Raw genomic sequence first — 27,670 nt, 5'->3', positions numbered from 1 at the left:
AATAAGAGTACTTTAGGCCAGTGACGTGGTCACCTTTGTATGTTGTTGTGGGGAATAAGAGCACTTTATGCCAGTGACGTGGTCACCTCTGACTGTTGGTGTGCGCAATAGTGCAAGAATACTTTAGGCCAGTGGCGTGGTCATCTCTGAATGTTGATGTGTGCAATATTGCAAGAATACTTTAGGCCAGTGACGTGGTCACCTGTGAATGTTGATGTGCGCAATATTGCAAGAATACTTTAGGCCAGTGACGTGGTCACCTGTGAATGTTGATGTGCGCAATATTGCAAGAATACTTTAGGCCAGTGACGTGGTCATCTCTGAATGTTGATGTGCGTAATATTGCAAGAATACTTTAGGCCAGTGGCGTGGTCATCTCTGAATGTTGATGTGCGCAATATTGCAAGAATACTTTAGGCCAGTGACTTGGTCATCTCTGAATGTTGATGTGCGCAATATTGCAAGAATACTTTAGGCCAGTGACGTGGTCATCTCTGAATGTTGATGTGCGCAATATTGCAAGAATACTTAAGGCCAGTGGCGTGGTCATCTGTGAATGTTGATGTGCGCAATATTGCAAGAATACTTTAGGCCAGTGACGTGGTCATCTGTGAATGTTGATGTGCGCAATATTGCAAGAATACTTTAGGCCAGTGACGTGGTCATCTGTGAATGTTGATGTGCGCAATATTGCAAGAATACTTTAGGCCAGTGACGTGGTCATCTGTGAATGTTGATGTGCGCAATATTGCAAGAATACTTTAGGCCAGTGACGTGGTCACCTGTGAATGTTGATGTGCGCAATATTGCAAGAATACTTTAGGCCAGTGACGTGGTCACCTGTGAATGTTGATGTGCGCAATATTGCAAGAATACTTTAGGCCAGTGACGTGGTCATCTCTGAATGTTGATGTGCGTAATATTGCAAGAATACTTTAGGCCAGTGGCGTGGTCATCTCTGAATGTTGATGTGCGCAATATTGCAAGAATACTTTAGGCCAGTGACTTGGTCATCTCTGAATGTTGATGTGCGCAATATTGCAAGAATACTTTAGGCCAGTGACGTGGTCATCTCTGAATGTTGATGTGCGCAATATTGCAAGAATACTTTAGGCCAGTGGCGTGGTCATCTCTGAATGTTGATGTGCGCAATATTGCAAGAATACTTTAGGCCAGTGACGTGGTCATCTGTGAATGTTGATGTGCGCAATATTGCAAGAATACTTTAGGCCAGTGACGTGGTCATCTGTGAATGTTGATGTGCGCAATATTGCAAGAATACTTTAGGCCAGTGACGTGGTCACCTGTGAATGTTGATGTGCGCAATATTGCAAGAATACTTTAGGCCAGTGGCGTGGTCACCTGTGAATGTTGATGTGCGCAATATTGCAAGAATACTTTAGGCCAGTGACGTGGTCATCTCTGAATGTTGATGTGCGTAATATTGCAAGAATACTTTAGGCCAGTGGCGTGGTCATCTCTGAATGTTGATGTGCGCAATATTGCAAGAATACTTTAGGCCAGTGACTTGGTCATCTCTGAATGTTGATGTGCGCAATATTGCAAGAATACTTTAGGCCAGTGACGTGGTCATCTCTGAATGTTGATGTGCGCAATATTGCAAGAATACTTTAGGCCAGTGGCGTGGTCATCTCTGAATGTTGATGTGCGCAATATTGCAAGAATACTTTAGGCCAGTGACGTGGTCATCTGTGAATGTTGATGTGCGCAATATTGCAAGAATACTTTAGGCCAGTGACGTGGTCATCTGTGAATGTTGATGTGCGCAATATTGCAAGAATACTTTAGGCCAGTGACGTGGTCATCTCTGAATGTTGATGTGCGCAATATTGCAAGAATACTTTAGGCCAGTGACGTGGTCATCTCTGAATGTTGATGTGCGCAATATTGCAAGAATACTTTAGGCCAGTGACGTGGTCATCTCTGAATGTTGATGTGCGCAATATTGCAAGAATACTTTAGGCCAGTGACGTGGTCATCTCTGAATGTTGATGTGCGCAATATTGCAAGAATACTTTAGGCCAGTGACGTGGTCATCTCTGAATGTTGATGTGCGCAATATTGCAAGAATACTTTAGGCCAGTGACGTGGTCATCTCTGAATGTTGATGTGCGCAATATTGCAAGAATACTTTAGGCCAGTGACGTGGTCACCTGTGAATGTTGGATGGACCTCATTCACCGATCGCTAACAAACAGCATATAGCCACCTGATTCTCTATCTCTTCTATACAAATTACGATCTAATTTTTAATACACAATGGCTATCACGTGACCGTTTTTTTTCCTTGTTTTTATCACTATTATCACGTGACTAAATGTTGTTTGTTTACGATTGGTGAATGAGGTCCATTGGGAAACATGTGTTTATTGTAGCGGATGTTCTTTCAATACACGTGTGTGTAACTCGACCTGCGATGTGTTCACAGCCTAGTGGAAATGTGTACGGTGTTAGTTCAGTCATTAGTTCAGACCATTCAAGACGGATGTAGCTCTCAGCTTATGTGTTTTAATTAGAGATTTTTTTTCACTCTAAACAAAACAATGTCAAGGGAGCTAAATGTAGTAAACAATGTCAAGGGAGCCAAATGTAGTAAACATTGTCAAGGGAGCTAAAAGTAGTTTTCCTTCCTGTTTAAATATCTCCGAAATGTTCCGAACAGTTGACCACTGGCCACCACTTTTGTTTCACTTAAACGGAAATATCGATCCCAAGTGATACAAATATCAAATAAAATGCAAGAAGTCCAAACCTATGAATTGATAAACTTAGAGAGATAATAAGAACGCACCACTCGTGATTTTCTTGCGACTCTACAACTATCCAGCATGGGGAATAAACGCATGCCAAATGCAATTTTTTTTTTTTGTCTTTTTTGAGCTTAAAGGAGAGCCTCCGAAACACGGTCCCATCTCCAGGCACTCTAGGGAGCGCTAAAAAGATAAAATCGGGCGCCATTTGCCCTCTCCTGCACATAGGAAAGTAATTGACATTTGGTCTCTGAAAGGGAGAATTCTAACAAGGGTCACGGGACTCACATATAAGAGCCCTTGATGAGTATAGGCGCAGATGAGGTGAATAAAACTTAAAATAGACCCTTGGCGGACAACGGCCGGTTTTGACTTAAATGTGGTAAAATATACAGGTCGCAACTGGGTATGTATGGTAATGTGATTCCCTTGAGGTGTCAGTTACTTGGTTACCTCAATCTTCGGACTCGAAGACCATGCGATATAATGACCTCCAAGATTGTACCAAAACTGTCGCGAGTCTTTGTGTCTTTTCTCTTTCTCTGATGTGTCGCTCCAATTTGATCGACTAATACAAACCATGGAAATCTAAAGCTGCATTAATGCGTATCAGAGGCGTTCGTGAGCATATGCCCGGGGCATGATGCCCCCTTGCTCTCCCCCCCTCCCTCGCGGCAACTACGATTGTGTAGTGGAGAGTGTTGGTAAACAAGGAAAGCTATGGGCAGTAACTCTGAAAGAAAAACGAAGCAAACGATAATTTACTGACTGTAGTAACAGCCAATCAGGAGCCACTTTTACCTGAAATGAATGAGGGCCGGGTGGTGCCTCCAAATAACGTCATAGAGATAGGTATGGTCGGAAATGTCGCCCGCACAGCATTTACGCCGTCTTCGACAAATAGGAACAGGCACGACAAATATCCGGTACAGTTTAGGGTCAGTAGCGACGCAGGTTCTGCCAGGGTGAAGCGCTGTGTGCCGCCAGCTGCCTAAGGGTCACCAGCTCCTGATTTTTCTCCTCAGGGTTGACTCCCAAAGCCTTTCCCGTGTCTGGGTAATCCCGCAAGTCAGCGGAGGTTTGGATGGTTTCTGAACACATCAAGGCTCTATAACTACAAGAGGACAAGCTTCAAGAAATGTACCACAATCGTTCTACAGTTGAAGGCGACCAAACTAAGTGTTATGAAAGGGTTTTGGTGTGTGTGGGTGTGTGTGTCGTGGAGCATGAGTGTCACCCGTAAGTTACGCCCCTGTTCTGTATCTATCCAGCGGTTGAATGGGTCGGCCTAGCGGGGGTAACGTGAGGTCAGGAATGCAGGGGGACAGTTGAGCGGCTAGCCCAGGGGTCGGCAACCTTTTGAGTCGGAAGAGCCAAAAATTACAATTTACAAAATTTCAACGTTTTTAAAGAGCCACAATTTTTTTCCCCAACAATAAATATGTACTTGCATTAGTTAAGTTTTTTTTTAATAAAAAATTAATCTATTTATTCATAAGAAAATATATCTATTTATCTTATATAAATAGTGTTTTTCACAACAAATAAGATTATATATATATATATATATATATATATATACTTGATTATTCATATCTATATTGTAAAGTAGAATGAGAGGTGTATGTATGTATGTATGTATGTATGTATGTATGTATGTATGTATGTATGTATGTATGTATGTATGTATGTATGTATGTATGTATGTATGTATGTATGTATGTATGTATGTATGTATGTATGTATGTTACTTATAGACATCAAAACCGCTTGACCAATCTTGATAAAACTAGGCAGGAATGTTCCTTGGGTACCAACTTAGACCGTAGTGTATGTATTGTAGCCCTGAAACAAACTTAAGACCCTCAAAAAAAATAAAGTTGTCCGACTCTATTACAGCTATAGTATTTTATGGATCTAGGCCATGTCTACAATGTTGACACGAGAAAAGATAGAAAGGATTTAGACCTAGATCTAATTTTAAGAAATACACTTTGCGCAGATAGTTTTTTACTTTGACACATGAAAATACAAAAGAAGATCCATTGATTTTATTATATAATAAAATTAACCTTCAATTTTGTGTTTCAAAAGCATTTTTTACATAAATTAGTTCCTTATATCTCTGACTACAGATTTCCTGGCGAACATTCTTTCATTAGACATTACCAAATGGTTACACATTAACACATCTCTCTACTGAGTCTATGCTTAGGTCTAGGTCTAAAACTCTTATTGAACTCTAAGATGATAAAACTTCTTTTCGCAAAGATAGTTTTGTGCTATAACACATAAACATACTAATTATTGTCCATTCATTTGATATTTTAATCAATTTAACATTCAAATTTGTTTTTCTAAAGCATTTTTAATACATTCGTTCGCTGTTCGCTAAAGTTGCGTAGCCGTGTTGAGATAGGCCTATATTCATTCATGAAAAAAGGTTACGCATGCGCAACACAGAATGAACAGAATAAAAGCCAATTTAGATCTTTGTCTACCTCAAGATTTACTTTATACTTTAACGCATGAACATACAAAATTAAGTCTATTCATCTCAAATTTTAATCAAATATATGTAGGCCTACAAGCAAATGTTTTCATTTGAAAAAATGAATTTAGGGCTATTAGCTATTTTTATTTGATAGCTATTTTTACATTGACACATTCGCTTTACTTATTACATTATTATTTCATTTAATTGTGACTATATCGACAGTAATGCGCAAATAAAGACCCGCGGGTCGCGGGTAACATATGTCTAGTGGCATTATAAAGATAATTGCCCATTAATGAAGTATAAAATAGAACAGTTACATAAAACACTACCTTGTACTTCAATAACAAATTCAGAGAGAGCGATGGCTTTGCATGATTTTAGAAAGTTTGGATAAATTTGGCTTATAACTCATAACTTGTTTTTAGTATCAAACACGACTCTAAATTTTCATTTGTTAGTTGGCTTCTTACTTTACTTTGAATTATATTCATGCAAAAGAACGCTTGCTTGCATGAATATGTTGATTCGAATATACTCAGCCTTTAGGGTTCCAAATGCCAACGTTCTCACCTGACTGTAGCAATCTGGAAGATTATTCCATGCGTCGAATATAAGCGCCTCATCTCGCGGCATTTCTTTTGAAGCTGTCCACTTTTGTTGCGTTGCCTACATTTCTGGACCTTCAACTCTTTCAACTTTATTTTTAACTCTGTCCTTGCAGTTTTTGATTCAGCTCATTTAATTTCATTGATATATCCACCATAAAGTAAAATTTGTACAACCATTTATCGTCTCTAATTCAAGGTGATTAATGCTTTTCTTTTATTTAGAAATGCATCTATTTCAATCAAACTTTTCAAAACCATACCTTTGGAAAGCTATCGCACTTTATTGTATAGAATAAAGTCGGAATACTAAGTCTCCATTTTGTTTAAAAATTCTTTAAACTGACGATGGTAGAGTGCTTTTGACAAGATGTTGTTAAAAGTCTTGATTAACAAATTCATGATCTTAACTATTTCGGCGTAAATGTTTGGACACAAAGCGCTCCTTGGTGTAGTAAGCAGTGAAACGTTTATTGGTTTATTTATTTGTTTATTGCCCCCTTTTTTTTTTCCTGTCATACTTCTGGCTCCTTCAGTTGCTATTGAAACGATTTTATTTATATCGATTATATTGTCTTCAAGGTATTTTTGCAGGGCTTTCTCTCTATATTCCCTTCTAGCTTGTCACGAGAGCGGTAGCAATCCTAGAAGCTCTTCTTGTGGACCTTGGGAAGACATATCTCACAAAAGGGCAACTTGTGCCGTATCTTTCATGTCACAAGACTCATAGAAGAAAGTTGAATATCTTCCACCAGCAAATAGACTATTTTACGTTTCAAGACATGAGGGAAGGGTGCGCTGAAAAGCGAGTACAGGCGGCTGAGAGATAGAATTGGTTACTAATACTCGTTAATCGAATCAGACACTTTTAAACTATTTTTTTTGATACAATAAATAATATTTGCGCATGGAACTAAAGAGCCGCAGCTTAACATCCATAGAGCCGCATGTGGCTCGCGAGCCGCAGGTTGCCGACCCCTGGGCTAGCCCTGTTCATGTAGGTTGTGAGGTAGGATCTCATTAGTAAACAAAGTGCTTCAGATGAATATACAATAAAGCTATTCGAGTTTGTTAGTTTGATTAGGTGTCTCGTGGTTCGATACAATTAGAAAGCCATCACAGTAAGTATTATGCTACACCTCGAAAAGGGGAAGGGGGGGCTGTTATGTTTTTTTTTTAAACTTATATATTATTTGGGCAAAGGGGGGGGGGGGGGGGCTCATTTGCTCCAATTTTAATAAAGAGCTGAAAGTGTGTTACAAAATGAAATTATGATTATCATCTGGACCAGTACTCGCCTAGTTTCAATTAAGAGCGGAGAGTTTTGGTCTAGTTTCCTTTTAGGGCGGAGAGTTTCGGTCTAGTTTCCTTTTAGGGCGGAGAGTTTCGGTCTAGTTTCCTTTTAGGGCGGAGAGTTTCGGTCTAGTTTCCTTTTAGGGCGGAGAGTTCTGTCTAGTTTCCTTTTAGGGTGGAGAGTTCTGTCTAGTTTCCTTTTAGGGCGGAGAGTTCTGTCTAGTTTCCTTTTAGGGCGGAGAGTTCTGTCTAGTTTCCTTTTAGGGCGGAGAGTTTCGGTCTAGTTTCCTTTTAGGGCGGAGAGTTCTGTCTAGTTTCCTTTTAGGGCGGAGAGTTTCGGTCTAGTTTCCTTTTAGGGCGGAGAGTTCTGTCTAGTTTCCTTTTAGGGCGGAGAGTTTCGGTCTAGTTTCCTTTTAGGGCGGAGAGTTCTGTCTAGTTTCCTTTTAGGGCGGAGAGTTTCGGTCTAGTTTCCTTTTAGGGCGGAGAGTTCTGTCTAGTTTCCTTTTAGGGCGGAGAGTTCTGTCTAGTTTCCTTTTAGGGCGGAGAGTTCTGTCTAGTTTCCTTTTAGGGCGGAGAGTTTCGGTCTAGTTTCCTTTTAGGGCGGAGAGTTCTGTCTAGTTTCCTTTTAGGGCGGAGAGTTTCGGTCTAGTTTCCTTTTAGGGCGGAGAGTTCTGTCTAGTTTCCTTTTAGGGCGGAGAGTTCTGTCTAGTTTCCTTTTAGGGCGGAGAGTTCTGTCTAGTTTCCTTTTAGGGCGGAGAGTTCTGTCTAGTTTCCTTTTAGGGCGGAGAGTTTCGGTCTAGTTTCCTTTTAGGGCGGAGAGTTCTGTCTAGTTTCCTTTTAGGGCGGAGAGTTTCGGTCTAGTTTCCTTTTAGGGCGGAGAGTTCTGTCTAGTTTCCTTTTAGGGCGGAGAGTTTCGGTCTAAGGCGTAAAATTGTTCGTTGGAAAAACAGTTGCGTGTGTCAAACTCGTGTGAACAGAGGCGTGTATATTTTCCTGAGAGCACTGGAGCGTTGATGACTATTTAAAGTAGGGAAAGAGAAGGAACAAGATATATATCTTATCTTATCTTATCTTATATAATACAGACGTTACTTCAAAAAAGAAGATGATTACGTCCTACTCGTCATGCATTTAGTCATGCATATTAACCAATGACCTAAACTCCGCCAAGTCACTGGTTTTCCTGGCTAGCTCAGGCAACCCATTCCATGCTCTAATAGAACTAGGGAAGAAGGAGTATTTGTACAAATTTGTCCTAGCATATGGGACGAGGAATGTGCCTTTATCTTTGTGTCTTTCAGAGTATTTTATTAAATTATATATATATATATACAGAGAGAGAGAGAGAGAGATAGCCAGAGAAGGAAGTGGAGAGAGAGATTGAGAAAAAAGGAGAGAAAAGGAAGTAGAGAAAGAGATACGGAAGAGGAGAGAGAAAAAAATAGAAGGAAGAAGAGAATGAGAGAAGGATGGAGATGGAAGAAGAGAAAAAATAAAAGGAAAATAAGAAAGAAGGAAGCAGAGAAGGAGAGACAGAAAGAGAAGGAAGGAGAGAGAGAGAGAAGAGAAAATGTAGGAGAGAAAAAGAGAGAGAGAGAGAGGGAAAGACGTGAAAGCTCAACCTCACAAAAAAACACATCCATTTCTTCAAAAGTTTTCTTGTGTTCTCAATATTTCAGTACTACTGGATACTAACATTATTATAATAAGATAAGTGTGATACCTATATTAGCATAATAAGATGCGATACAGCTAGCGACATAAGATTAGTGTACTAACGTACGTGTGATCATATCCCCATGGTCAGGTTAGTGGATGCTGTCCACCCTTTTATTGTTCCAAGTTTTCCTTCATTTAATGTAATTGAAATTTTTCTACATGGAACAGATAGAACAAACTGTTTCTCTCAACAAATTACTGTACCGCATACTTGGTGGCGCGGTGGCTGAGCGGTAAAGCGCTTGGCTACCGATCCGGGGTTCGAATCCAGGTGAAGACTGGGAATTTTAACTTCAGGATCTTCGGGCGCCTCTGAGTCCATCCAGCTCTAATGGGTACCTAACGTTAGTTGGGGAAAAGTAAAGGCGGTTGGTCGTTGTGCTGGCCACATGACACCCTCGTAAACCGTAGGCCACAGAAACAGATGACCTTTACATCATCTGTCCTAAAGACCACAAGGTCTGAAGAGAACTTTATTTTTATACTTGTTTCTCATGTTACTATACAACCGCAGTGTCTAAGAACAATATTTTTTAAAAGCCTAAATTTTAAGAATGTGTCAGATATCTTCATCAGTCCTAACAACAATACTCATACAGCAATATAAAGTACGTTCATTTTATAGCGTTGATTTTTAAGAGTGAAAAAAAGAGATAAAGAGAACTGTCTTCAAAAGTATTCCATAAAATGAAAGTTTATAAATTTTTTTGCAGTTCTTTTTTTTCAGATTTTTTTTTTTTCCAGATTTTTTTTTTTTTTTTGCAATTTTTTTTTTTCAGTTTTTTTTTTTTTTTTGCAATTTTTTTTTTTGCGATTTTTTTTTTTTCCAGATTTTTTTTTTTTTTTTGCAATTTTTTTTTTTTCAGATTTTTTTTTTTTTTTTTTTTTGCAATTTTTTTTTTTGCAGATTTTTTTTTTTTTTTGCAATTTTTTTTTTTTGGCAGATATTTTTTTTTTGCAGATTTTTTTTTTTTTTTTTTTTTTTTTTTGCAGATTTTTTTTTTGGCAGTTTTTTTTTTTTTTTTGGCAGATTTTTTTTTTTTTTTTTTTTCAGTTTGCCATTTTTTTTTCTGGCAGATTTTTTTTTTTTTTGGTCTGTTCCGCTCGTTCGTTTTAGGTTTAGGATCATTTTTTTTTGTCTGTCTGTCTGTCTGTCTGTCTGGTAAAAAGTTTGTACACGTTATTTCTACGACATCCTTCCTCTTTATAGGTCGCCGCTTTAAAGTAAGTTTGAAACAAACAATACATAACTATACAAATATTCTACGAGCGGCTCACTAGAAGAGTGGTTGGAATGCCGGATTAAGAAGATGTGAGTCATGAGTTCGATTTCAGGTTCACCCCCCCCCTTTTTTTTTAATGTTTATAAAAACCGATCGCGGTAAAAGTTCACCCAGATGTTACTTTCTTTCACCCCCCCCCTTCACGCCCCCCCCCCCCACCTCCCCATTGGTCTAGACAAGAGATAGGATCATGGCGCATTGAGAACGCTAAAAGCATGAAATAGCGCCAAACAAAAACAATTGGTAAAAAAAACTCTAATGGCACAGATTTATTGCTGTTGGTCTAGATCTATTAACTAATTAATTGATGCAATTACACTCTGTACAAATTTTTTTTTTTTTTTAATTATTTTTTAAGTGTTTTTTTTTTTTTTTCTGTATTTACAAAAATGTATTGCAATACCAAAGCACACAGGACAAACACTGACAATGTAATTGTCTTCCGATAGTGCAAAGCTAACGTTTTTCATTAAGATTGCCCAAAATTTCACCTTCCTAAGAAATTTAATTTCGTACACATTACGAGAAATCCACACAAATTGGCAGTTATCCATATGCAAGGTCCATTGTCTATGGATAATGTTATTTACCGTTATTATGAACAAACATGCTTTGTCTTACACTACACGTACTCTTTTTGCAATTGTCAAAATTTTGGTTAGAGTATTTTACATATTTACTTTCTTTTTATTTTTTATTTTTTTGCAGGGGTCAAGGTTCACAGGTGTCTTATCTTCGGGTTTTTCCTTTGCATGTTTTTCCTGGTCATCTTCTGCTACCTGCACGTGTCCATCGTGGTCAAAAGGCGCGTGCAGCGACACAAAGAGAACGCCATGAAGCGGAAGCACCTGATGCAAATCCCAGCATTCCTCCAGGCCATCTCCAACGTGGACGACGAGGCGGCCGCCATCAAGGCTCAGCGCAGCAAGAGAAAGTTCTCCTTATTCAGCCTCGGCAGCAGTCGTCGCCTGTCCGCCATCTCGCCCTGGATCAAAGCGAGGCTCAGCCTCCCGAGCGAGAACGTCAGTTCCGGCATGGGGCTCCCCCTGGAGAAGATGGAGCCCGAATCGAAAGAGAGTCTCGCGGAAAGCAAGAAGAAGCTGGACAAAGTGCTACAACGAAAGAGTAAGTCGATGGAGATCAACCCCAAAGATAAAAAAGAAGGCAGCAGTCATGAATCAATCAAAGGCAGAGCTATGGGCTATCACCTTATTAAACAAAGAACCGAGGCAGAATCGTCTTCGGAACTCGAATCCAATACTCAGCAGAAAAAACTGAAAGACAATGTATCCAAAAGTACGAGCATATTGACAGCCTATCAAAACGATTCTGTAGCAAATGTGATTGAGGATTGTGCTCAAAAACACTCGGACCCTATGGCATGCAAATCCCACCATAATATATCTGATTTGAAAGAGCCGGGGTCTAAACTATCAACAACGAAAGTTCAGCAGTACGATCAACTGGCAACTATTCCGATAATTATCCACTCAGAAGACGGATCTTACAACGCTCCCGACACCAGCAGCCACGCGGCTGCTAACAAATCTGCATTGAAAACCTGCGTTTGCCAAAAACTCTCAGGCGACAGACAGTGTGTTTCTTTGCCCCAGAATATCAGCAAAAGAGTAACAGAAGAATCGCACAAACATGGCACAGAGTTGTCAAGATTGAGAAACCAAAATGCCAAATCCAAGACCAAATCCAACGAACGTTCTGTCTTGTCGCTTGAAAAGCGAGCTGGAAGATTACAGAAAAGCCACCACGCAGACGAGACTAGGAAATGCAAAGCCGCACCTCGAGCGCACGAACTGCGGAGAAAAAGCGAAAACTTATCCACGTGTCATCGCAGCCAGTTCAGGTGTGGCTTCTGCCAGGCCGGAAGCTCTCGGATAAAGCCTTTCAAATCTCTTACTCATTTGCATAACACGCACCAGTTGGCGTGCTCAAATTGCGTGTCAGAAGAGCGCATCGCGCCGAAAACGAGATCCGACTTCGACCTCTTAAAACTTTTCAACAAAATTCCTGAAGAATCGGATTCGGAATCGGCGCGACTAGAGCATGTCAAGAAACTAGATACCTTGCATATGACATCGGAGGAGAGTATCGATCCCTTAGACTTCAAAGCCAACGATATTTCTCCCGAGAGCACTTTTAAGTTTTGCCGGTGTTGCATGATTCTAAGTAATCGCTGTCAACCCAAACGAGAGTCGGTAAATAAAATTACGGAGTATCGACTTTCACAGGATCGATCCTATGACCTGGCCTTATCAAATTTGGACCAAGCCTGTGGAGTTTCGTCGAATCAAAATTATGTCAAGGACGATGCTAACGATGGAATAGAGGACGTCACTTCCTGTACGACAGCGTTGCTCTCTGAATCCTATGACAAACTCAAACTTGGCGAAGATCTCGCGAGAAGAAAATCTCGCGGTAATCTCAAAGCCTTCAAATCTCGTAGAGACGAGATTCGCGTGATACGAGACGAGATCGATGCGGCAGACGATGTGACGGAAAGCTTGCTGGACAATCATCATCAGATTTCGCCTTCAGCGTCAATCGCACAGGGTCACGACCTTTTTCAGCGCCCCGTCAATGTAAATCAGACTTGTCGCGTTCTATCAACTGCGCGTGGCGACGCCCACGTGACCAACTCAGTCATCAGAAAGGGAAGAAGGAGGCTATCCCATCAGGCATCTTTTGATGACGCAACAATTTTCGCAGAATACGCAGTGGAAGAAGAGCTTGTGAGCGATTTGAAATCACCGGAAATTTCCGCTCCTCAAGCGGTGTGCACCAAACGGAGCTCGAGAGAACACGCGCGTGACGAATCGTTTGGCTCGGCAGACACCGGAATAGAAGGGACAGCGTGTTCAGTGCTTAAAGCTGTTCAGACCGAGAATGGAAATTATGAGAACCCGCCTACAGAGGGTGGAGACAGACAGCGCTTAAAAACCAAACCAGACGCCACGCATAAAAAGGATTCATTTCACGCCGATAAAGCCGTTGTCTCCAGTCCCCAGGGGCGCCCTCTCACATCAGCTGTAACATATGAGCGACACGGCGACAAACATTGTCCGTATTGCGAGACGTCGAAGGGGGACAACTGCTTGGGGGGAATGGAAACAGCTTTGAACGACCCCGCGGGAGAGTTTAGTCCCTTTACTGGGTCTCAAAGCGAGGAAGTTAATTGCCGGGGCGAGTCTAAGTATAGAGGTGACCTCACCGAATGTTTACGTAATCCAGCACCCACTTGTGGCCTCTGCGGTATAAGTGATCGATCCTCGGACTCGACTTCTGCCAACCACTGCCTAAAAGAGTCATTTGACCTAATTAGTCCTGCCAACACCTGCCAGGGGTCGACCATGCCTGGACGCGAAATGGACAAATTATTGAATGGCACGCATTCAGCCACGCACAAACCCCACCTCTCAGCGCGCACACACGACACACCCACACACGCAGCAAATCAACGAGCAAGAGAGATAGCTCAGTTTTCTTTCCGTCAGCAGAAGTTAAAAAGTAAAGACTGCTTATGTCATCAATTAGAAGGTCATTTTACAAATTTCGAAGGTAATGTCCAATTACCGAGTTTCCCTGCTTTGAACCGAGATACAAAACAGACTTTATCAGATGCTAACGTGGGCTGTGTATTTAACCCAACTCCCAGCCGCCCTACAAATCAAAGCAACGACACAAGAGATCATAAAATGTTCGATGCTGATAAGGAATCAATCATCGGCGGCCTCTCACACAATGACACGAAGCCAGGCTCGCTTTACGGTAACGGAAAACTCGATACACGGCAACTCCTGGAGAGTGACACCACAGGGGAGTGCGACCTCGTATCGTCCAGGGCGTCCGGTACCAATGTATCATTATTGAGCCCCAGCGTCACATTAGCACAGACGATTGCGTCCCCGAGCAGTGGCGCTGTCACGGAGGGGGCAGCCGTAAATCAACGGTTTATCGAGTCTGGCATGGTTCAGGGGGAATTCATTAGTGTGTCGCCGAGTGGGTTTGATTCAGATCGACGTTTGGAGAAACCGTCACATGGGAGTGACCCGGTGTTTTCTTGCGATGGGCACAACGGCTTCTCATCTCATCGGCTTGTCGGCCCCGATACGCCGCTGACGTCGTGTGAGTGTGTAATTCAAAACTTGAAACCATCACCGGAAACGACGCAAGGGTGTTATGATAGTGTTCCACCTCGTGACGTCATTGGAGGGATCGGTGTCAGGGAGCTTGACGGGGATGTGAATCAGTTCTACAACGACAGGGGCGGAGAATTGCACTCTCAGCATGATACTTTCATTGAATGTGCAGATAAGCATCTTGAAAGCAATCAGCGCCCATGGTGTGCTATGCCAGCAGAAGATAACGCTGATTCAATCATTTCAAATACAAACAATTGGTCCTGCCCTATCTGCAAAAAACCTAATCTCCTGCTCAGTTCGTCAATATTCATCTCTGACGTAAGGTCATGTGACCTTTGTTTACTCTCTTGTTTGCGCGGGGTCTGCTCCGCCCCATCCCTCGCACGCTGCGCACAAACTCTTCGCCATAAGGGGCGCATGGATTCAATCAGCAATATTACCTCCCTAGTGGTGGCCCCGCTCATCACACATGGCAGCAAACACGTGACCGTGACCTTCCCAGGCAGTATATTGAAACCCCATAATCACCAAAGTTCAAGCACATCACCCCCCTGTGATGCGCCTCTTCCATTAATCTCTACATGCATTGGCTTTTTGCAGAACGTATCTGAAAGTCCTTGTTCGGCTTCCAGGGAGTTCCCTACGACGCCCTTACTTTGTAATCGATTACTACATTCTCCTGTCACATATTATCCCAAGTCCGATTCTACAAAACAGCGATGCCACACTTGTGGGTTAAAAGTCTTTCATCCACGTTTAGAGTTGGATCAGTTTGAATTAACGTTTTCGGGAAATCCCGATTTTTCTGAGAACACTTGTATTGGAGGTCGGTTTTCAAATCATCATAGTGTTTTAGCAGACGACACAAGCATTTTGCGCGCTAACTTTGGCGATGTTAGTTTCTGGAACGAATTTCATCTTTTCCATTTTAAGGACATTCTGCATTTAGAAGATTTATTCATTATAATGGGTAGTCTTTCAGAAGATATCTGTTCCATTTCTGCCCTACTTAAATGGTGTACCATTACAGAGACCTGTTTACCTTTTATGGTGATGCCATTTGTAAGTCAGTATTTTGATTGGACAATGCTTGGACATCTTGACCTTTACTGGTCAGTGATGAACATGTGTCAGGTCTTACTTCATTGCCCCAACACAGCTGTGTCAGACACACTCCGATACGACACTTGCCTTAAGAACTTTTGTTTCTACCACATGTTAGATCATCCAGGTATTGACGTTCAACTGAATAGCTCCCCCTGTCTTCCAGGCTCTGTTAGCCCTGTATCCACACCTGTGAATCCAAGCTGCCTAGAGGCTAAAACTGACAATAATTGTGTTGTCATTGCGTCCGTTGTCTGTACAGTGTGTCTCAACTGCTTCCACGCACGAACCTCGCTAAGTGATAGAGACACACATTCTGATCTCACCGAGACATGCGTTGAGGTAAACTCACTCCCTAATGAGGGCACCTCATATGTAAGTAACAACGAAGAAAGGCAAATAGATGTCTCACTTATTTCATCTTTAACTCAAAACACGGCTCTAAGCTCAAGCAAAGATTCCAACAGAGTACTCCCAGACAATGCCAATACAGCCAACAATGCCAGACATTATGAATGTTCAGACCAAAGAACTGAGATCACGCCTGGTGTTGATAACAACGACAGCAGACGTCGGATGTCCTTTTCGGATAACATCCCTGTGTTTGTCAACGTCGCCTCACTCCAAGGTGAAGGCCACGGCTGTGTCATCCTTGAACACTGCGGAGAAAACAGGTCCACTCAAATCACCGTGAATGACACTCCACCCACCAGCAGATCCGAAAAACATCAACAATACAAGTTCAGCTGCCCTAATAAAACCGCCAAAGGATTAAAACAGGACAAGGAATCGATACCAAGATTAACAGAGACAAAACAAGGAAAAGATAACTCTAACTCTAATTCCGTTATTAAAACCTTCGCTCAGCTCTTGCCAACTATCTTGCTATCGCCCGATACTCCAGATATTTCAAAAAACAGAAAATCGATTACCTCGATTCTAAACCAATCTGAATACGGGTATCTCAGACACTTGAATGAAGTGTCCTTAAACATTTCTGAAGAAATGTCACCAAACTCTAGACCTCAGGATGAAACTCTCCCCTATCCCAGCGACAAGGGTACGAAAACAGTCCCCGAGACTTGGCGGAAACAGCCGATCGAAAACGTTTCCGGGGCTATTTCGTTGAATCGGACCGTTGTTCTCGACGGGGTCGGCGAGACGGAGCGAGATACCGACCCTGCGCAACAAGACTTATTCAATCGATGTAAGGAAATAGAAAGTCCGTCTTGTTCCGTCACGCGCTCCCTAATGGACGGAACCTTGAGCACCTTAATTCCATTAGCTACTCACATTACCAGCACTTTGGCCAGTGACAGATGTGAGCCCAACATTTCTGTGACACTTAAGTCCAACAACACGGATTCCTCGCTCGCGGGGTCCCATGCTTTAAAAAACAAATCGCGGTCTTTCTCGCCCTTGACTCTACCTCAGACCGCCACTGGGGCCATTCATTCCACCCTCCTGGCTTGCCTCCCGACTTACGGCGCCTCGCAGGGCGTCAGGAAGGAGGTAGGCTCCAATAACAAAACCTACGAGTTCTTCGTCCGCTCCGTCTTTGATGCTTTCTTCGACAGCACCGGCGCCTGCTCCACCAGCGAGCCCTGCCTCGCTGCTGTTCCCGGAGAGGATGAGGAGATATACGAGTTCCCTTTGTTCCCTCTGAGCAGCGGGAACATTCACTCGAAGGGAACCAGTAACGATAGGAGCTTTTACAATATCCCCAGTCAAAGCCAAAACCTTTTCATGAGTGGGTTCAGAAGTCCCAACAGAAGCTGCTCAAGGGGCTCTGGGATGTCACATTCGTGGTACTCCCTCAACGACCTTGACCCTAATCCAGGACCGACGTCGCTCAGAAAGTCCAGGTTCATGTATCTGGCCTCCATACGCCGGCAGCTGAATCACGTGTTCTCGCCTAAAAGCCTTAGGCAATTCTTCGGCATCAACAGCGACGGCTCTGCCTTGAAAAAATCGGGCACCAAGGTCACGCCACGTGACAGGCTTTCCACCAATCACATCAACGTGATCATCACGCGCTGTGAGAGCCTGGTCATGGATAAGCATCAGAGCGACGAGTTACCTCCCATGCGAGGCCGAGGTAAGTTGAATCATGTCTGGCGTTTTTTTTAAAGTATTTATAATATTTCTTACTATAAACTATTGTTCCAATTTTTTTCTTCTGCCAACGGGTAACGAGGATGTCACGAGGCCAACACAAAAGCCAATCGTTTTGACTTTTTCCAATAGGGTTGGATAAACTCTATGTCCTTTTAGGATTTAAACTCTTGACCTTTCGTTCTGTACGTCAAGCGCTATACCTCTTGGCAATCACACCCCATTTTTATAAAATATGAATTTACTGTAATTTTTTTTACAAAGCTTATATTAACTCACTCCATCTGTCTGTCCGTCCGTCTGTCTGTCCGTCCGTCTGGCTGTCAGGTACCCAGAATCCTTCTGTAGCATCTCGATTCCATGGCTAGGACTTTTAAAGGGTCCGAAAATGGCCCCACCTGTTCAAATAGCTTAGGCCTTTTCAGGTCTAATTAGGGCACGGTGTGCAATAGCTGACTCGCACACGTAAACTTACAACGATTTTTGACGATAACAACCCGGAACACATTTGCCTTCCACATTTCTATGTAAGAAAAGCTTTTAACGGAAGAGTTAGGTAAAATTTATTATGGGAAGAGGATCCTTTTTTTTTTTGAGGGGGAGGGGGGGTCAACTTGAAGCTTAGCGCATTAGAATTTCAAATCATACATAATGGCCTAGCAATACGTCTGGGGCTTTCAGGCGAGCGGATGGTTTGTGTGTGAATTATATATATAGATATGAATCTACTGTAATTCTTTTACAAAGCTTATATCAATTCACTCCATCTGTCTGTCTGTCTGTCCGTCGTCTGTCTGTCAGGTACCTAGAATCCTTTTGTAGCATCTCAATTCCATTGCTAGAACTTATAAAGGGTCCAAGAATGGCTCCACCTGTGTGTGTGTTTGTGTGTGTGTGTTTGTGTAAGGGTGAGACGTATGATAGGGAGGATCCTTTGGGTTTCATTTCTCGTCCTCCTATTCAGGAGAGAACCAAGCCTTTTGCTTGTGTGTGTGTGTTGGAGAGAAAGAGAGTGAGCGAAGGAATAAGAATGTGATTAGTGAGTGACCTGTGACCTGCACTTTGTCAGCACACATGCATAGAAGATTAGTTACGAGGATAGGTTACTGCAATTTACTGAAGCGTGGTCGAGAGGCTAAGTGCGCTTGAACTTGGCTTGGCCTGGCTACCTATGAAGGGGGCTCGAGGTTCGACACGCGACTCGGGCAGAGTTGTGTTTACTGAATGCTGCACGGAAAACCAACTCCTAGATACCCTTCCCCCCACTGGTCCTCAAATGAGATTGGACCAAAGCGCTCTGAGCATGCTATAAGCATGAAAGTAGCGCTATATAAAAGCTATAATTTATTTATTATTAATTGTAGCTTGATGTACATTACTGCACATAACTGCAATTTACTGCAGATTACTGTAGATTGCTGCAATTTACTGCAGATTACTGTAGATTGCTGCAGTTTACTGCAGATTACTGTAAGATAAACACATTAGCTACATTATCTATAAAGTGTTCAACATATTAGTTTGAATGTGACTGAAGTGATCTTAGTACATACCTTGTCAATAAAATGCTATTTAGTCATTACATAAGTGTATGAACGGCTAACTTGTATGCACTTACGCTAGAACCAAACTTCTAACATTAATTTTATCTATAAGTAAATTTTTTTTTTTTTTATTATGACCGTGAAAAAGATAACTCAATGAATAAACTAAAAACTATTATTGGCAGAACATGTTGACTATTTTGTTTATTTCAGTTATAAATTTTATGTATTTGGCAATGTAATGTTCTGATTAAAGAAAACAAATTATTGGAAACGATTATTGACTATAAACAACTTTTGGATTATGTTGACCTCATAACCGTATTGTACAGTCTGGACGCGGATCTCTTAAACATGTTTGTCTTGTGTGTTATTGTAAAAGATTGAGATTTAAACCAAATAAAGTGGGAAAAAGGGGGGGGGGGAATGGTACACACAAAAAGTTTTGAGCCAATGAAAAACTGATCTAGAGATCGCAATGACCCACCACTATCCGTGATAAACGAACCGAAACCATCGTAAAAAATGTGATCTGAAACCGTTGATCTCCAGCAAAGTTGATGTCAGACACGAAATCCACTCAGCTCTTGGATGTCTTCATAAACTGAAACATTTTGTGATGAAAGTGAAATGTAAATGGACAATGTCTAAACACTGACGCCCGTGTGTGTTCTCGACGAAGTAATAATGAATTAATACAGAATACAAAAATTAGTGTAAATTTTGTTCTACCCCCCCCCCCCCCCCTTCCCAATAGCAGCGCTGGCTACACAACGAAATATCTTTATATTTTCTGATCAAGCAGTTTGTCAAGAAAATTATATTATCCCATTGACCAAACATAGACACATACAGAAGCTCATACAGTCATTTGTATATACTATTGGTGTTTTACTGAAGGCGCTGTGGCTGAGTGACAAAGCGCTTGGCTTCTGAACCGGTGGTCTCGGGTTCGATTCCTAGTGAAGAATGTTTTTTTTTTTTCAATTCGGGATCCTTAGGGCGCCTCCAAGTCCATCTAGCTCTAATGGGTACTTTACAGTAGTTGGGGAAAAGTAAAGGCGTTTGGTCGTTGTGCTGGCCACATGACACCCTCGTTAACAATGGGCTACAGAAACAGCTGATCTTTATATCATCTATCCTATAGATCGCAAGGTCTGAAAGGGGAACTTTAACGTACTTTATTCTATGTTACTAGATATAGGCTGAGCGCATAAAGTTTCTCGTGGGCCCGGGTTCGGAATATTATGATGCCCCCCCCCCCCCTTTTTTTTTTCTTTAGATAAAACGACATCTAGTCATTTTGTATTGTATCGTCTGTTAGGAGAGAAAGAGTTAACACTGAAAAATCAAAATATTTAATAGATCTCTTTTCTTCTGCAGCCGTGACACTGGACCCCGCCTACATGGACAAAGGCGGCGCCCGAGTCTCCGCAGAGTCCACGCACAACTGTGTCGTGTCGTCCAGCGCCGACCAGGTGATCACCCCCAAGCCAAGGGCCAGCTCCTTGGACACGACGCACAGCTCCGTTTCGCCTGATGACCAGTCCAGGTCGCCGGACACATCCATCGACAGGTCGAGGGGCTGCTCCCTTGACCTCCTGTCCCCTGCGTCTGCCAGCGTCAGAACCGGAAGTATGTGCTCTGGTATGTCCTCCATATCCAGACTGACGGAGTGTAGTGCCTACACGGAAACAAGTCGCTCGGGTGAGTTTACCAACAAGCATACATCTAAATTAGGACAGCTTATAGTGGCGTAGCAATGGAGTTTTAGGCCTGCAGAACCCCTGCATTTTGACATTCGACATCATGACACGAGTGATGTACTTATTAAATATATAAGTCTATTGTGTGGAATACATGTAACATGATTACTAATTTACATAACAACATGAATAGCAAGATAACAGCTAACATGGCATTGGCTTACAGTGGCGTAGCAATGGATTTTTAGGCCCCGGGGGGGGGGGGGAGCTTGGCCTCAATAGGAACCCCTGCATTTCGACATTCGACATCATGACTTGAGATAATGTACTTATTAAATATACAAGTCTTATGTGTGGAATACATGCAACATGATTACTAATTTACATAACAACATGAATAGCAAGATAACATGGCATTGGCTTAGTTTTTAATTCTTTCTCTCCTAGTTGACGATGCCAACGTTGATTTGTATTTATTAAACTAAAATGATTTTTGGATTTATAAACTTTAATTTATGTTGCGTAAAAAGAGAATGCGCTCCCCTTAATTTTCGATACCAAATATAACATTATCTGATTACAAACAAAAAAGTTATTAGACTTTTATCATAGTAGGGTAATGAAATACAAATGAGCAAAATGAATAACTCTATGGGAACGAGGAAAATAATTACGGAGAGAAAGGGTTAATGTAAAAAAATATATGGACTCTCATTTTGGGGTACACTTCAAGTGGGGGCCCGGGAGGAATATCGAATATATTTAAAGTAATATCTTGTTGCCACGTCCCACAGACCTAGCTATCGGTCTAAACTGCCCACAGGTTTCGACATTACAGGTCAGTGTTTAGGCCTTCTATAACGATTGGTCTAGGTCCTAGGTTTCGCCCAAGTCTAGAGCTGAAGAAGCTACGCTCAAGGGCACTCAAGGCAGACCATTGTTATTATGTTTTGTTATGTCCCCTGAATAAACATCCGAATTCCTTGAGTTGCCTCCCTTCGGTCAATTACACTATGTCTGTTAATAGTGTATTCGCCTTGCAGTGGGGTATTGACACTCATTAAAACAAACTGCTTCAGATTCTTTAGGCCTTGAATCACTATATCAATCAGACATTTCATTTTCTCCCCTTTCCTGTTTATTTCTGATCAGAAAAAGCTGAAAAGATTTTAAACTCTTTCTCTCCGTAATTTTTTTAAATTTTTTTTTTAAGGAAACCTCAGAATTTGCGCTATTCAATTTTAGCTTGATCATCATTGTAATCCTTGGGCCTTAGGCCTCTTTTCTTTGCCTCTTTTTTTGGAGTTTTATGTGCCTCTTTTGTGGGCTTTCGTTTTTTTTTTATACAGGTTTTTATTTGTACGTTCTCCTAATTCACAACTATTAAATCATAAACAATTGAAAAGTGATTAACCTAAAAATATAATAGTAGTAATAGAAATATTATTTAATATCAAAGACATACTACCTAACCATTGAAACCACTAGAGACAGAAAAATGATACAAGTATCCTCTACCCCAGAACAATCAACACAATATCAAATATCCCTGACCCCCAGCACCCCATTTCTGGAATACTAATTGTACAAGTATATGGAAATCAAACTAGATAATTCTCTACCCTTAAATCCATTATTTTCCTAAATGTCCATTCTAAGTGATTAGGATCAAACACCTTATTAAGAAACATGAATGCCATAAAAGAACAAAAGATGGGGAAAAGTTAAAGATAATGGACAGATTTGGGTTAAAAAAATGGTTAACAAAATTTAAATACATTGATATAAAAATCTTAGCTCGTGTTATTTCAGTTTATTTAATAAACCATACAATTTCTGTTGCAATTCTTAACGTTTGAACAGTAACGTGGCCTAGGGAATGTATGAGCTAGTCATACACACTTCAAATGTAAAGTTCCCCTTTCAGATCTTGTGATCTATGGGGCAGATGATGTAATGGTCATCTGTTTCTGTGGCCCACGGTTGACGAATGTGTCCTGTGGCCAGCACAACTAACAACCGCCTTCACTTTCCCCTAACTCATGTCAGGTACCCATTAGAGCTGGGCTGACCCAGAGGCGCCCTTAAGATCCTGAAATTGAAAATCCCAGTCTTCACCAGGATTTGAACCCATGACCTCTCGGTTCAGAAGCCAAGCGCTTTACCACTCAGTTAAAAGCGCCTCTTTACTGGGAAGCGGTACACCCTTTTCTTTTAATGTTTCGGATGTTCCTTCAGATTCTCAAGATATTTCATCCTATCCCAAACCTCCCGCAGGACGACGGAAGTTGGCAGCGTGCAGGGTTAGAACCTGGGACCATTAAAACCACCGAACGACAGCCCAGAGCGCATACCGCACCACCAGGCAGCCATCTTTGGGGTTTACAGGTTCAGGCTTGTCTTACAATGTTGGATGCAGGCTTGCGACGGATCCTTCACATGTTTCGGATGTTCCTTCAAAACTAAAGATTATGACCTCCTAGCCCAAGCGTCTGGACCACGGGGAATTGCGAAGGGTAGTGTTCAAACCCAGCACCATCAGAACGACTGTCCAGGTCTCTTACTACACGACCACCCATTATTTACAGAGAAGTCATTTCTGCGAACTAAAGAGTCTGACTCATAACTTCCAAGGAAATGAATTTATGCCCTAATATTAGAAATAGATCTCCGTCTGCTAAGAGTACATGCCCCTGATTTCTGATGCCCATATTTCATGTGCTCATTAGCCGATGACAACATCTCGACCAGGCCATTGATTGATTTCAGATATATTCATACTCTTTCAAGGGGCTACTCTGATCGATCTATCATGTTTCCGCCTCCAAAAAAAATGTATCCGATTTATTTTGAACTAATGTGTTCACCTCACACAGTTACCTGCGCCTGTTTGTTATGATGTTTTGTAAATTTGAAACGACATCGACTGACTAAGTGGCCACTGGTCATTGTCGTTCTCTTTTTGTTACGTAGACTGACCAAAGTGTTCACTGGTCATTACCATTTTTTTAATAGTCTGATCAAAGTGGTCACTGGTCATTACCATTTTTTTTGTTTACATAGACTGACCAGGTTGTTACTGGTCATTGCCAGCTTTGTATTTTACATAGATTAATTAAGTGGACACTGGTCATCGCCATCTTTTTATACATTGATTAAGACCTTTTTAAAAGTGGACACTGGTCATCGTAATCTTTTTTTTTAGGAGTAAAGTTCTAAACTTTGTGTAGTGTTTTGTATGTTTGTAAAATGTTTTACATGTTTCGGATGTTCCTTCAGAGTTGAAGATAGTTTACTTCCCAGTCCAAACCTCCCGCAGGACGACGGGGGATGGGAGCGGGCAGGGTTTGAACCCTCGACCGTCGATAAATCCGAACGACAGTCCAGCGTGCAAACCGCACGACCAGACAGCCATCCGGTGTGTGTTTGCTTGTATGCTGTGTGTTAGAGTGTGTTAGAGTGTGTCGTGTATAGAGTGTTTCGTGTATAGAGTGTGTCGTGTATAGAGTGTGTCGTGTATAGAGTGTGTCGTGTTTAGAGTGTGTCGTGTATAGAGTGTGTCGTGTATAGAGTGTTTCGTGTATAGAGTGTTTCGTGTATAGAGTGTGTTGTGTTTAGAGTGTTTCGTGTATAGAGTGTTTCGTGTATAGAGTGTGTTGTGTTTAGAGTGTGTCGTGTATAGAGTGTGTCGTGTATAGAGTGTGTTGTGTATATGTTCACATGTTTATGCGAGTGTACGTGTCTCAATGTCCATTTCGTTTTGTTTTTTTTTATTTTCTCACACAATTTTTGTTTGTCCCCCCAGATTGTGAAAAAATCACCAGGCGGACCGCAGAGAGGGAACACAACATCACCCGGCTACTCGGGGTCATCACGTTCATCTTCGTCATCAGCTGGTCAGTCTCCTGGGCGGTCATCCTCCACAGCACCCTCTCCCCGGTGCCCCTGCCTGACTCCAGCCACGTGACTTTGAGCATGCCACGTGACCTGTTTTTGGTCAACCACTTCTGCAACATCATCGTCTACGTCATGCTCAGCAAATCTTTCCGGGACAAGCTGGCGCAGTGCTACAAGAGTGTGAGGCTGTGTTAGTCACATCTTTCCGGGACAGACTTGCATATCTTTCCGGGACAAGCTTACATATCTTTCCAGGACAAACTTCCACAATGGTATAGAGTTTCAGGCTGTGTTAGTCACATCTTTCCGGGACAGACTTGCATATCTTTCCGGGACAAACTTCCACAATGGTATAAGAGTTTGAGACTGTGTTAGTCACATCTTTCCGGGACAGACTTGCATATCTTTTCGGGACAGACTTCCACAAAGACTTTGAGGCTGTGTTAGTCACATCTTTCAGGGACAGACTTGCGCAATGGTATAAGAGTGTCAGATATATCTTTCCGGGAAAAAGTTGCACATCCTTCTGGAACTATCTTGCACAATATTATAAGGAGTGAAGCCGTGTTACCAATGACTACTTTGCAATAATACACTACGGGCTCACTTAGACAGTGAATCCCCCCCCCCCCCCCCCCAATCATGATTTAAAAAAAAGGGGGGGTTGGAGCTTAACCGGTCAAGCTCGAATGCATTAATTCATTTTGATTACCATTCCGTGTTTGTAAGGTTGCAACGTCATAGGTCAGTCCTTCCTTGACAACCGGTCTTGAGTTACAGTGCTCCCCAAGACCCCACTGCTGGATACAGTGAGAGCCTTTTGGATACTAAACAGAGTTTAAATATTAATGTAAAAATCTGGTAACTGCGCGCAGCGCACTGGGTTATATTATATATTAATTATATATTTTTTAAGGTTCTTTTCTTTTTCATTATATTCTTAAAACCTTCCCAGACCACATGTTTCGAGCATACAGCGCCCCTCCAAGTACCCAGTTGTCTAACAACGAAGAGGGGGGGGGGAGGCGAACAAAAATTTTGTCCTTTGGGAGGTGGGTGGCGCCACCGTATAAAGCAATTTGAGAAACACTGGACAAAAGCAAATAGTCCATTATGTACTTTGATAGTTTACAGTTGTGATGTATTTGCGAAATACCGCTCACTGATCATCATGAGATCTCTGGAACCACCGAATGGATAGGTATGCGATTTTGTAAACAGGTTCTTTTTTTACCTCATAGGTGCTTGTAATATTTTATAATAATAAGTAATTTTTTTTTTAACATAAATACTCAAGCTTGATGCTGAGTGGTTAGACATGAAGGGTCTTACGTTTGACTTTATCAATACCTACATGGGAAGCGTGGTCGAGAGGCTAAGTGCGCTTGAACTTGGCTTGGCTTGGCTTGGCTACCTATGAAGGGGACTCGAGGTTCGACACCCGACTCGGGCAGAGTTGTATTTACTGAACGCCCGTAGGCAGCACGGAAAAACCTTCTCCTAGATACCCCCCCCCCCCACACACACAGGTCCACAACTGAGATTGTGGACCAAAGCGCTCTGAGCATGCTATAAGCATGAAAGTAGTGCTATATAAAAGCCATAATTTATTTATTTATTTTTACTTCATAGTCTGAGGAAGCTGGAAGTCAAAAATAGAATCGTTAATATTAAGTTTAAATTTTTGATTCTCGTAGTTTGGCTAGCTAGCTCAGTGGATAGATAATCAGGCTTAAAGATCGTATTAAAAAAAAGGACATAAATAATGAATGTTTAGTTTACAAAACTTAAACAAGAGTAAGAATTGATAATGTAGTGAAAATAAATTATTTGTGATGATAAGTTGTTTTTTTTTTTGTGTGTGTAGGATTTGTATTCAAACTGAAGTTCAAGCCCTGATAGATTTGAAGAAGAAGAAGATTATATTGATGAAGATAAAGATGGTGATATTGATGATATTGATGATGATGTTTATGATGATATTGTGGATAACTAAGTTGAAACTATCTTTTCAGCTGCCCCAAGGTTCTTTGAGGTCTACAGTGGGGAATGTTGAAGTTTACAATTTGTCTTCACTGTAGAACTCTTCATTAAAGAAGTCAATTTTGTCAACACAATTACAGGATATATGTATATTTATTTGTTTATTTTGGGGATCTAGGTGGACCAAACTGTAAAGCTGAATGCCTATCTAATTATTGTTAGTCTGTGTGGTTCAAATGTCGTGATGTAAATTTTTCTCAGGTTTAATTTCTTGTTTGAGTGTAATTCTGTTAAGTGTCTTCAAAACGAAAGTGTATTTATGCACAAAAGCAATACCATGATAATAATAATTAAAATAATAATTATTACAGTCATAAAAATAATAATAGTCTGATCATGATGATTACTATTATAATAATTAAATAAAAAAAACAATGACAGATAACATGTTGGTTTTCTTTTTCTGGAGAGCTAAAACTTTGTATTTCACATTGGCTACACATTAATGAACAAAATTTTGACAAGTTTCTACATGTCTGAAATGGCGAGGATACTCAAGGTACAAATCACTGTGATATAGAAATTCCTCTTGAGACTTGAATTGCTACATCTTTTGTTAATCTTGAGGCTACATCTTTTGTTAATCTTGAGGCTACATCTTGTGTTAATCTTGAGGCTACATCTCTTGTTAATCTTGAGGCTACATCTTTTGTTAATCTTGAGGCTACATCTTGTGTTAATCTTGAGGCTACATCTTTTGTTAATCTTGAGGCTACATCTCTTGTTAATCTTGAGGCTACATCTTTTGTTAATCTTGAGGCTACATCTTTTGTTAATCTTGAGGCTACATCTCTTGTTAATCTTGAGGCTACATCTTTTGTTAATCTTGAGGCTACATCTTGTGTTAATCTTGAGGCTACATCTCTTGTTAATCTTGGGGCTACATCTCTTGTTAATCTTGAGGCTACATCTCTTGCTAATCTCTGTATCTCA

General features: G+C 41.3%; 2 protein-coding genes across 2 annotated transcripts in view; both read left to right on the top strand.

Annotated features, from left to right (window-relative positions):
* The window catches only part of LOC106070499 (uncharacterized), a 37,877-nt gene extending 22,887 nt beyond the window's left edge, over positions 1–14,990 (top strand). Inside the window, exons 4-5 of the mRNA XM_056006697.1 lie at positions 10,880–14,811; positions 14,961–14,990. Coding sequence (XP_055862672.1) covers positions 10,880–14,811; positions 14,961–14,990 — 3,962 coding nt within the window. The remainder of the gene's footprint in view (positions 1–10,879; positions 14,812–14,960) is intronic.
* LOC106050542 (uncharacterized) lies at positions 14,823–24,928 on the top strand. The gene is made up of 3 exons (XM_013205518.2): positions 14,823–17,530; positions 20,475–20,798; positions 24,603–24,928. Exons 1-3 carry the CDS (start codon positions 15,295–15,297, stop codon positions 24,887–24,889), a joined length of 2,847 nt encoding a protein of 948 aa, XP_013060972.2. The 5' UTR covers positions 14,823–15,294; the 3' UTR covers positions 24,890–24,928.
* The last annotated feature ends 2,742 nt before the right edge of the window (positions 24,929–27,670 follow it).

This window comes from Biomphalaria glabrata, chromosome 12 (genome assembly GCF_947242115.1).
Source record: "Biomphalaria glabrata chromosome 12, xgBioGlab47.1, whole genome shotgun sequence".
NCBI lineage: Eukaryota > Metazoa > Mollusca > Gastropoda > Planorbidae > Biomphalaria > Biomphalaria glabrata.
This window is presented reverse-complemented; position numbering and strand designations above follow the sequence as displayed.

What these genes read in the sequence shown, in the direction of transcription:
- LOC106050542 (XM_013205518.2), top strand. Translation starts at nt 15,295, where the DNA reads ATGGGTAGTCTTTCAGAAGATATCTGTTCCATTTCTGCCCTACTTAAA. An exon ending in ACCTCCCATGCGAGGCCGAG is followed by an intron (nt 17,531 to 20,474) that starts GTAAGTTGAATC and finishes TTTCTTCTGCAG; the next exon opens with CCGTGACACTGGACCCCGCC. An exon ending in CACGGAAACAAGTCGCTCGG is followed by an intron (nt 20,799 to 24,602) that starts GTGAGTTTACCA and finishes TTGTCCCCCCAG; the next exon opens with ATTGTGAAAAAATCACCAGG.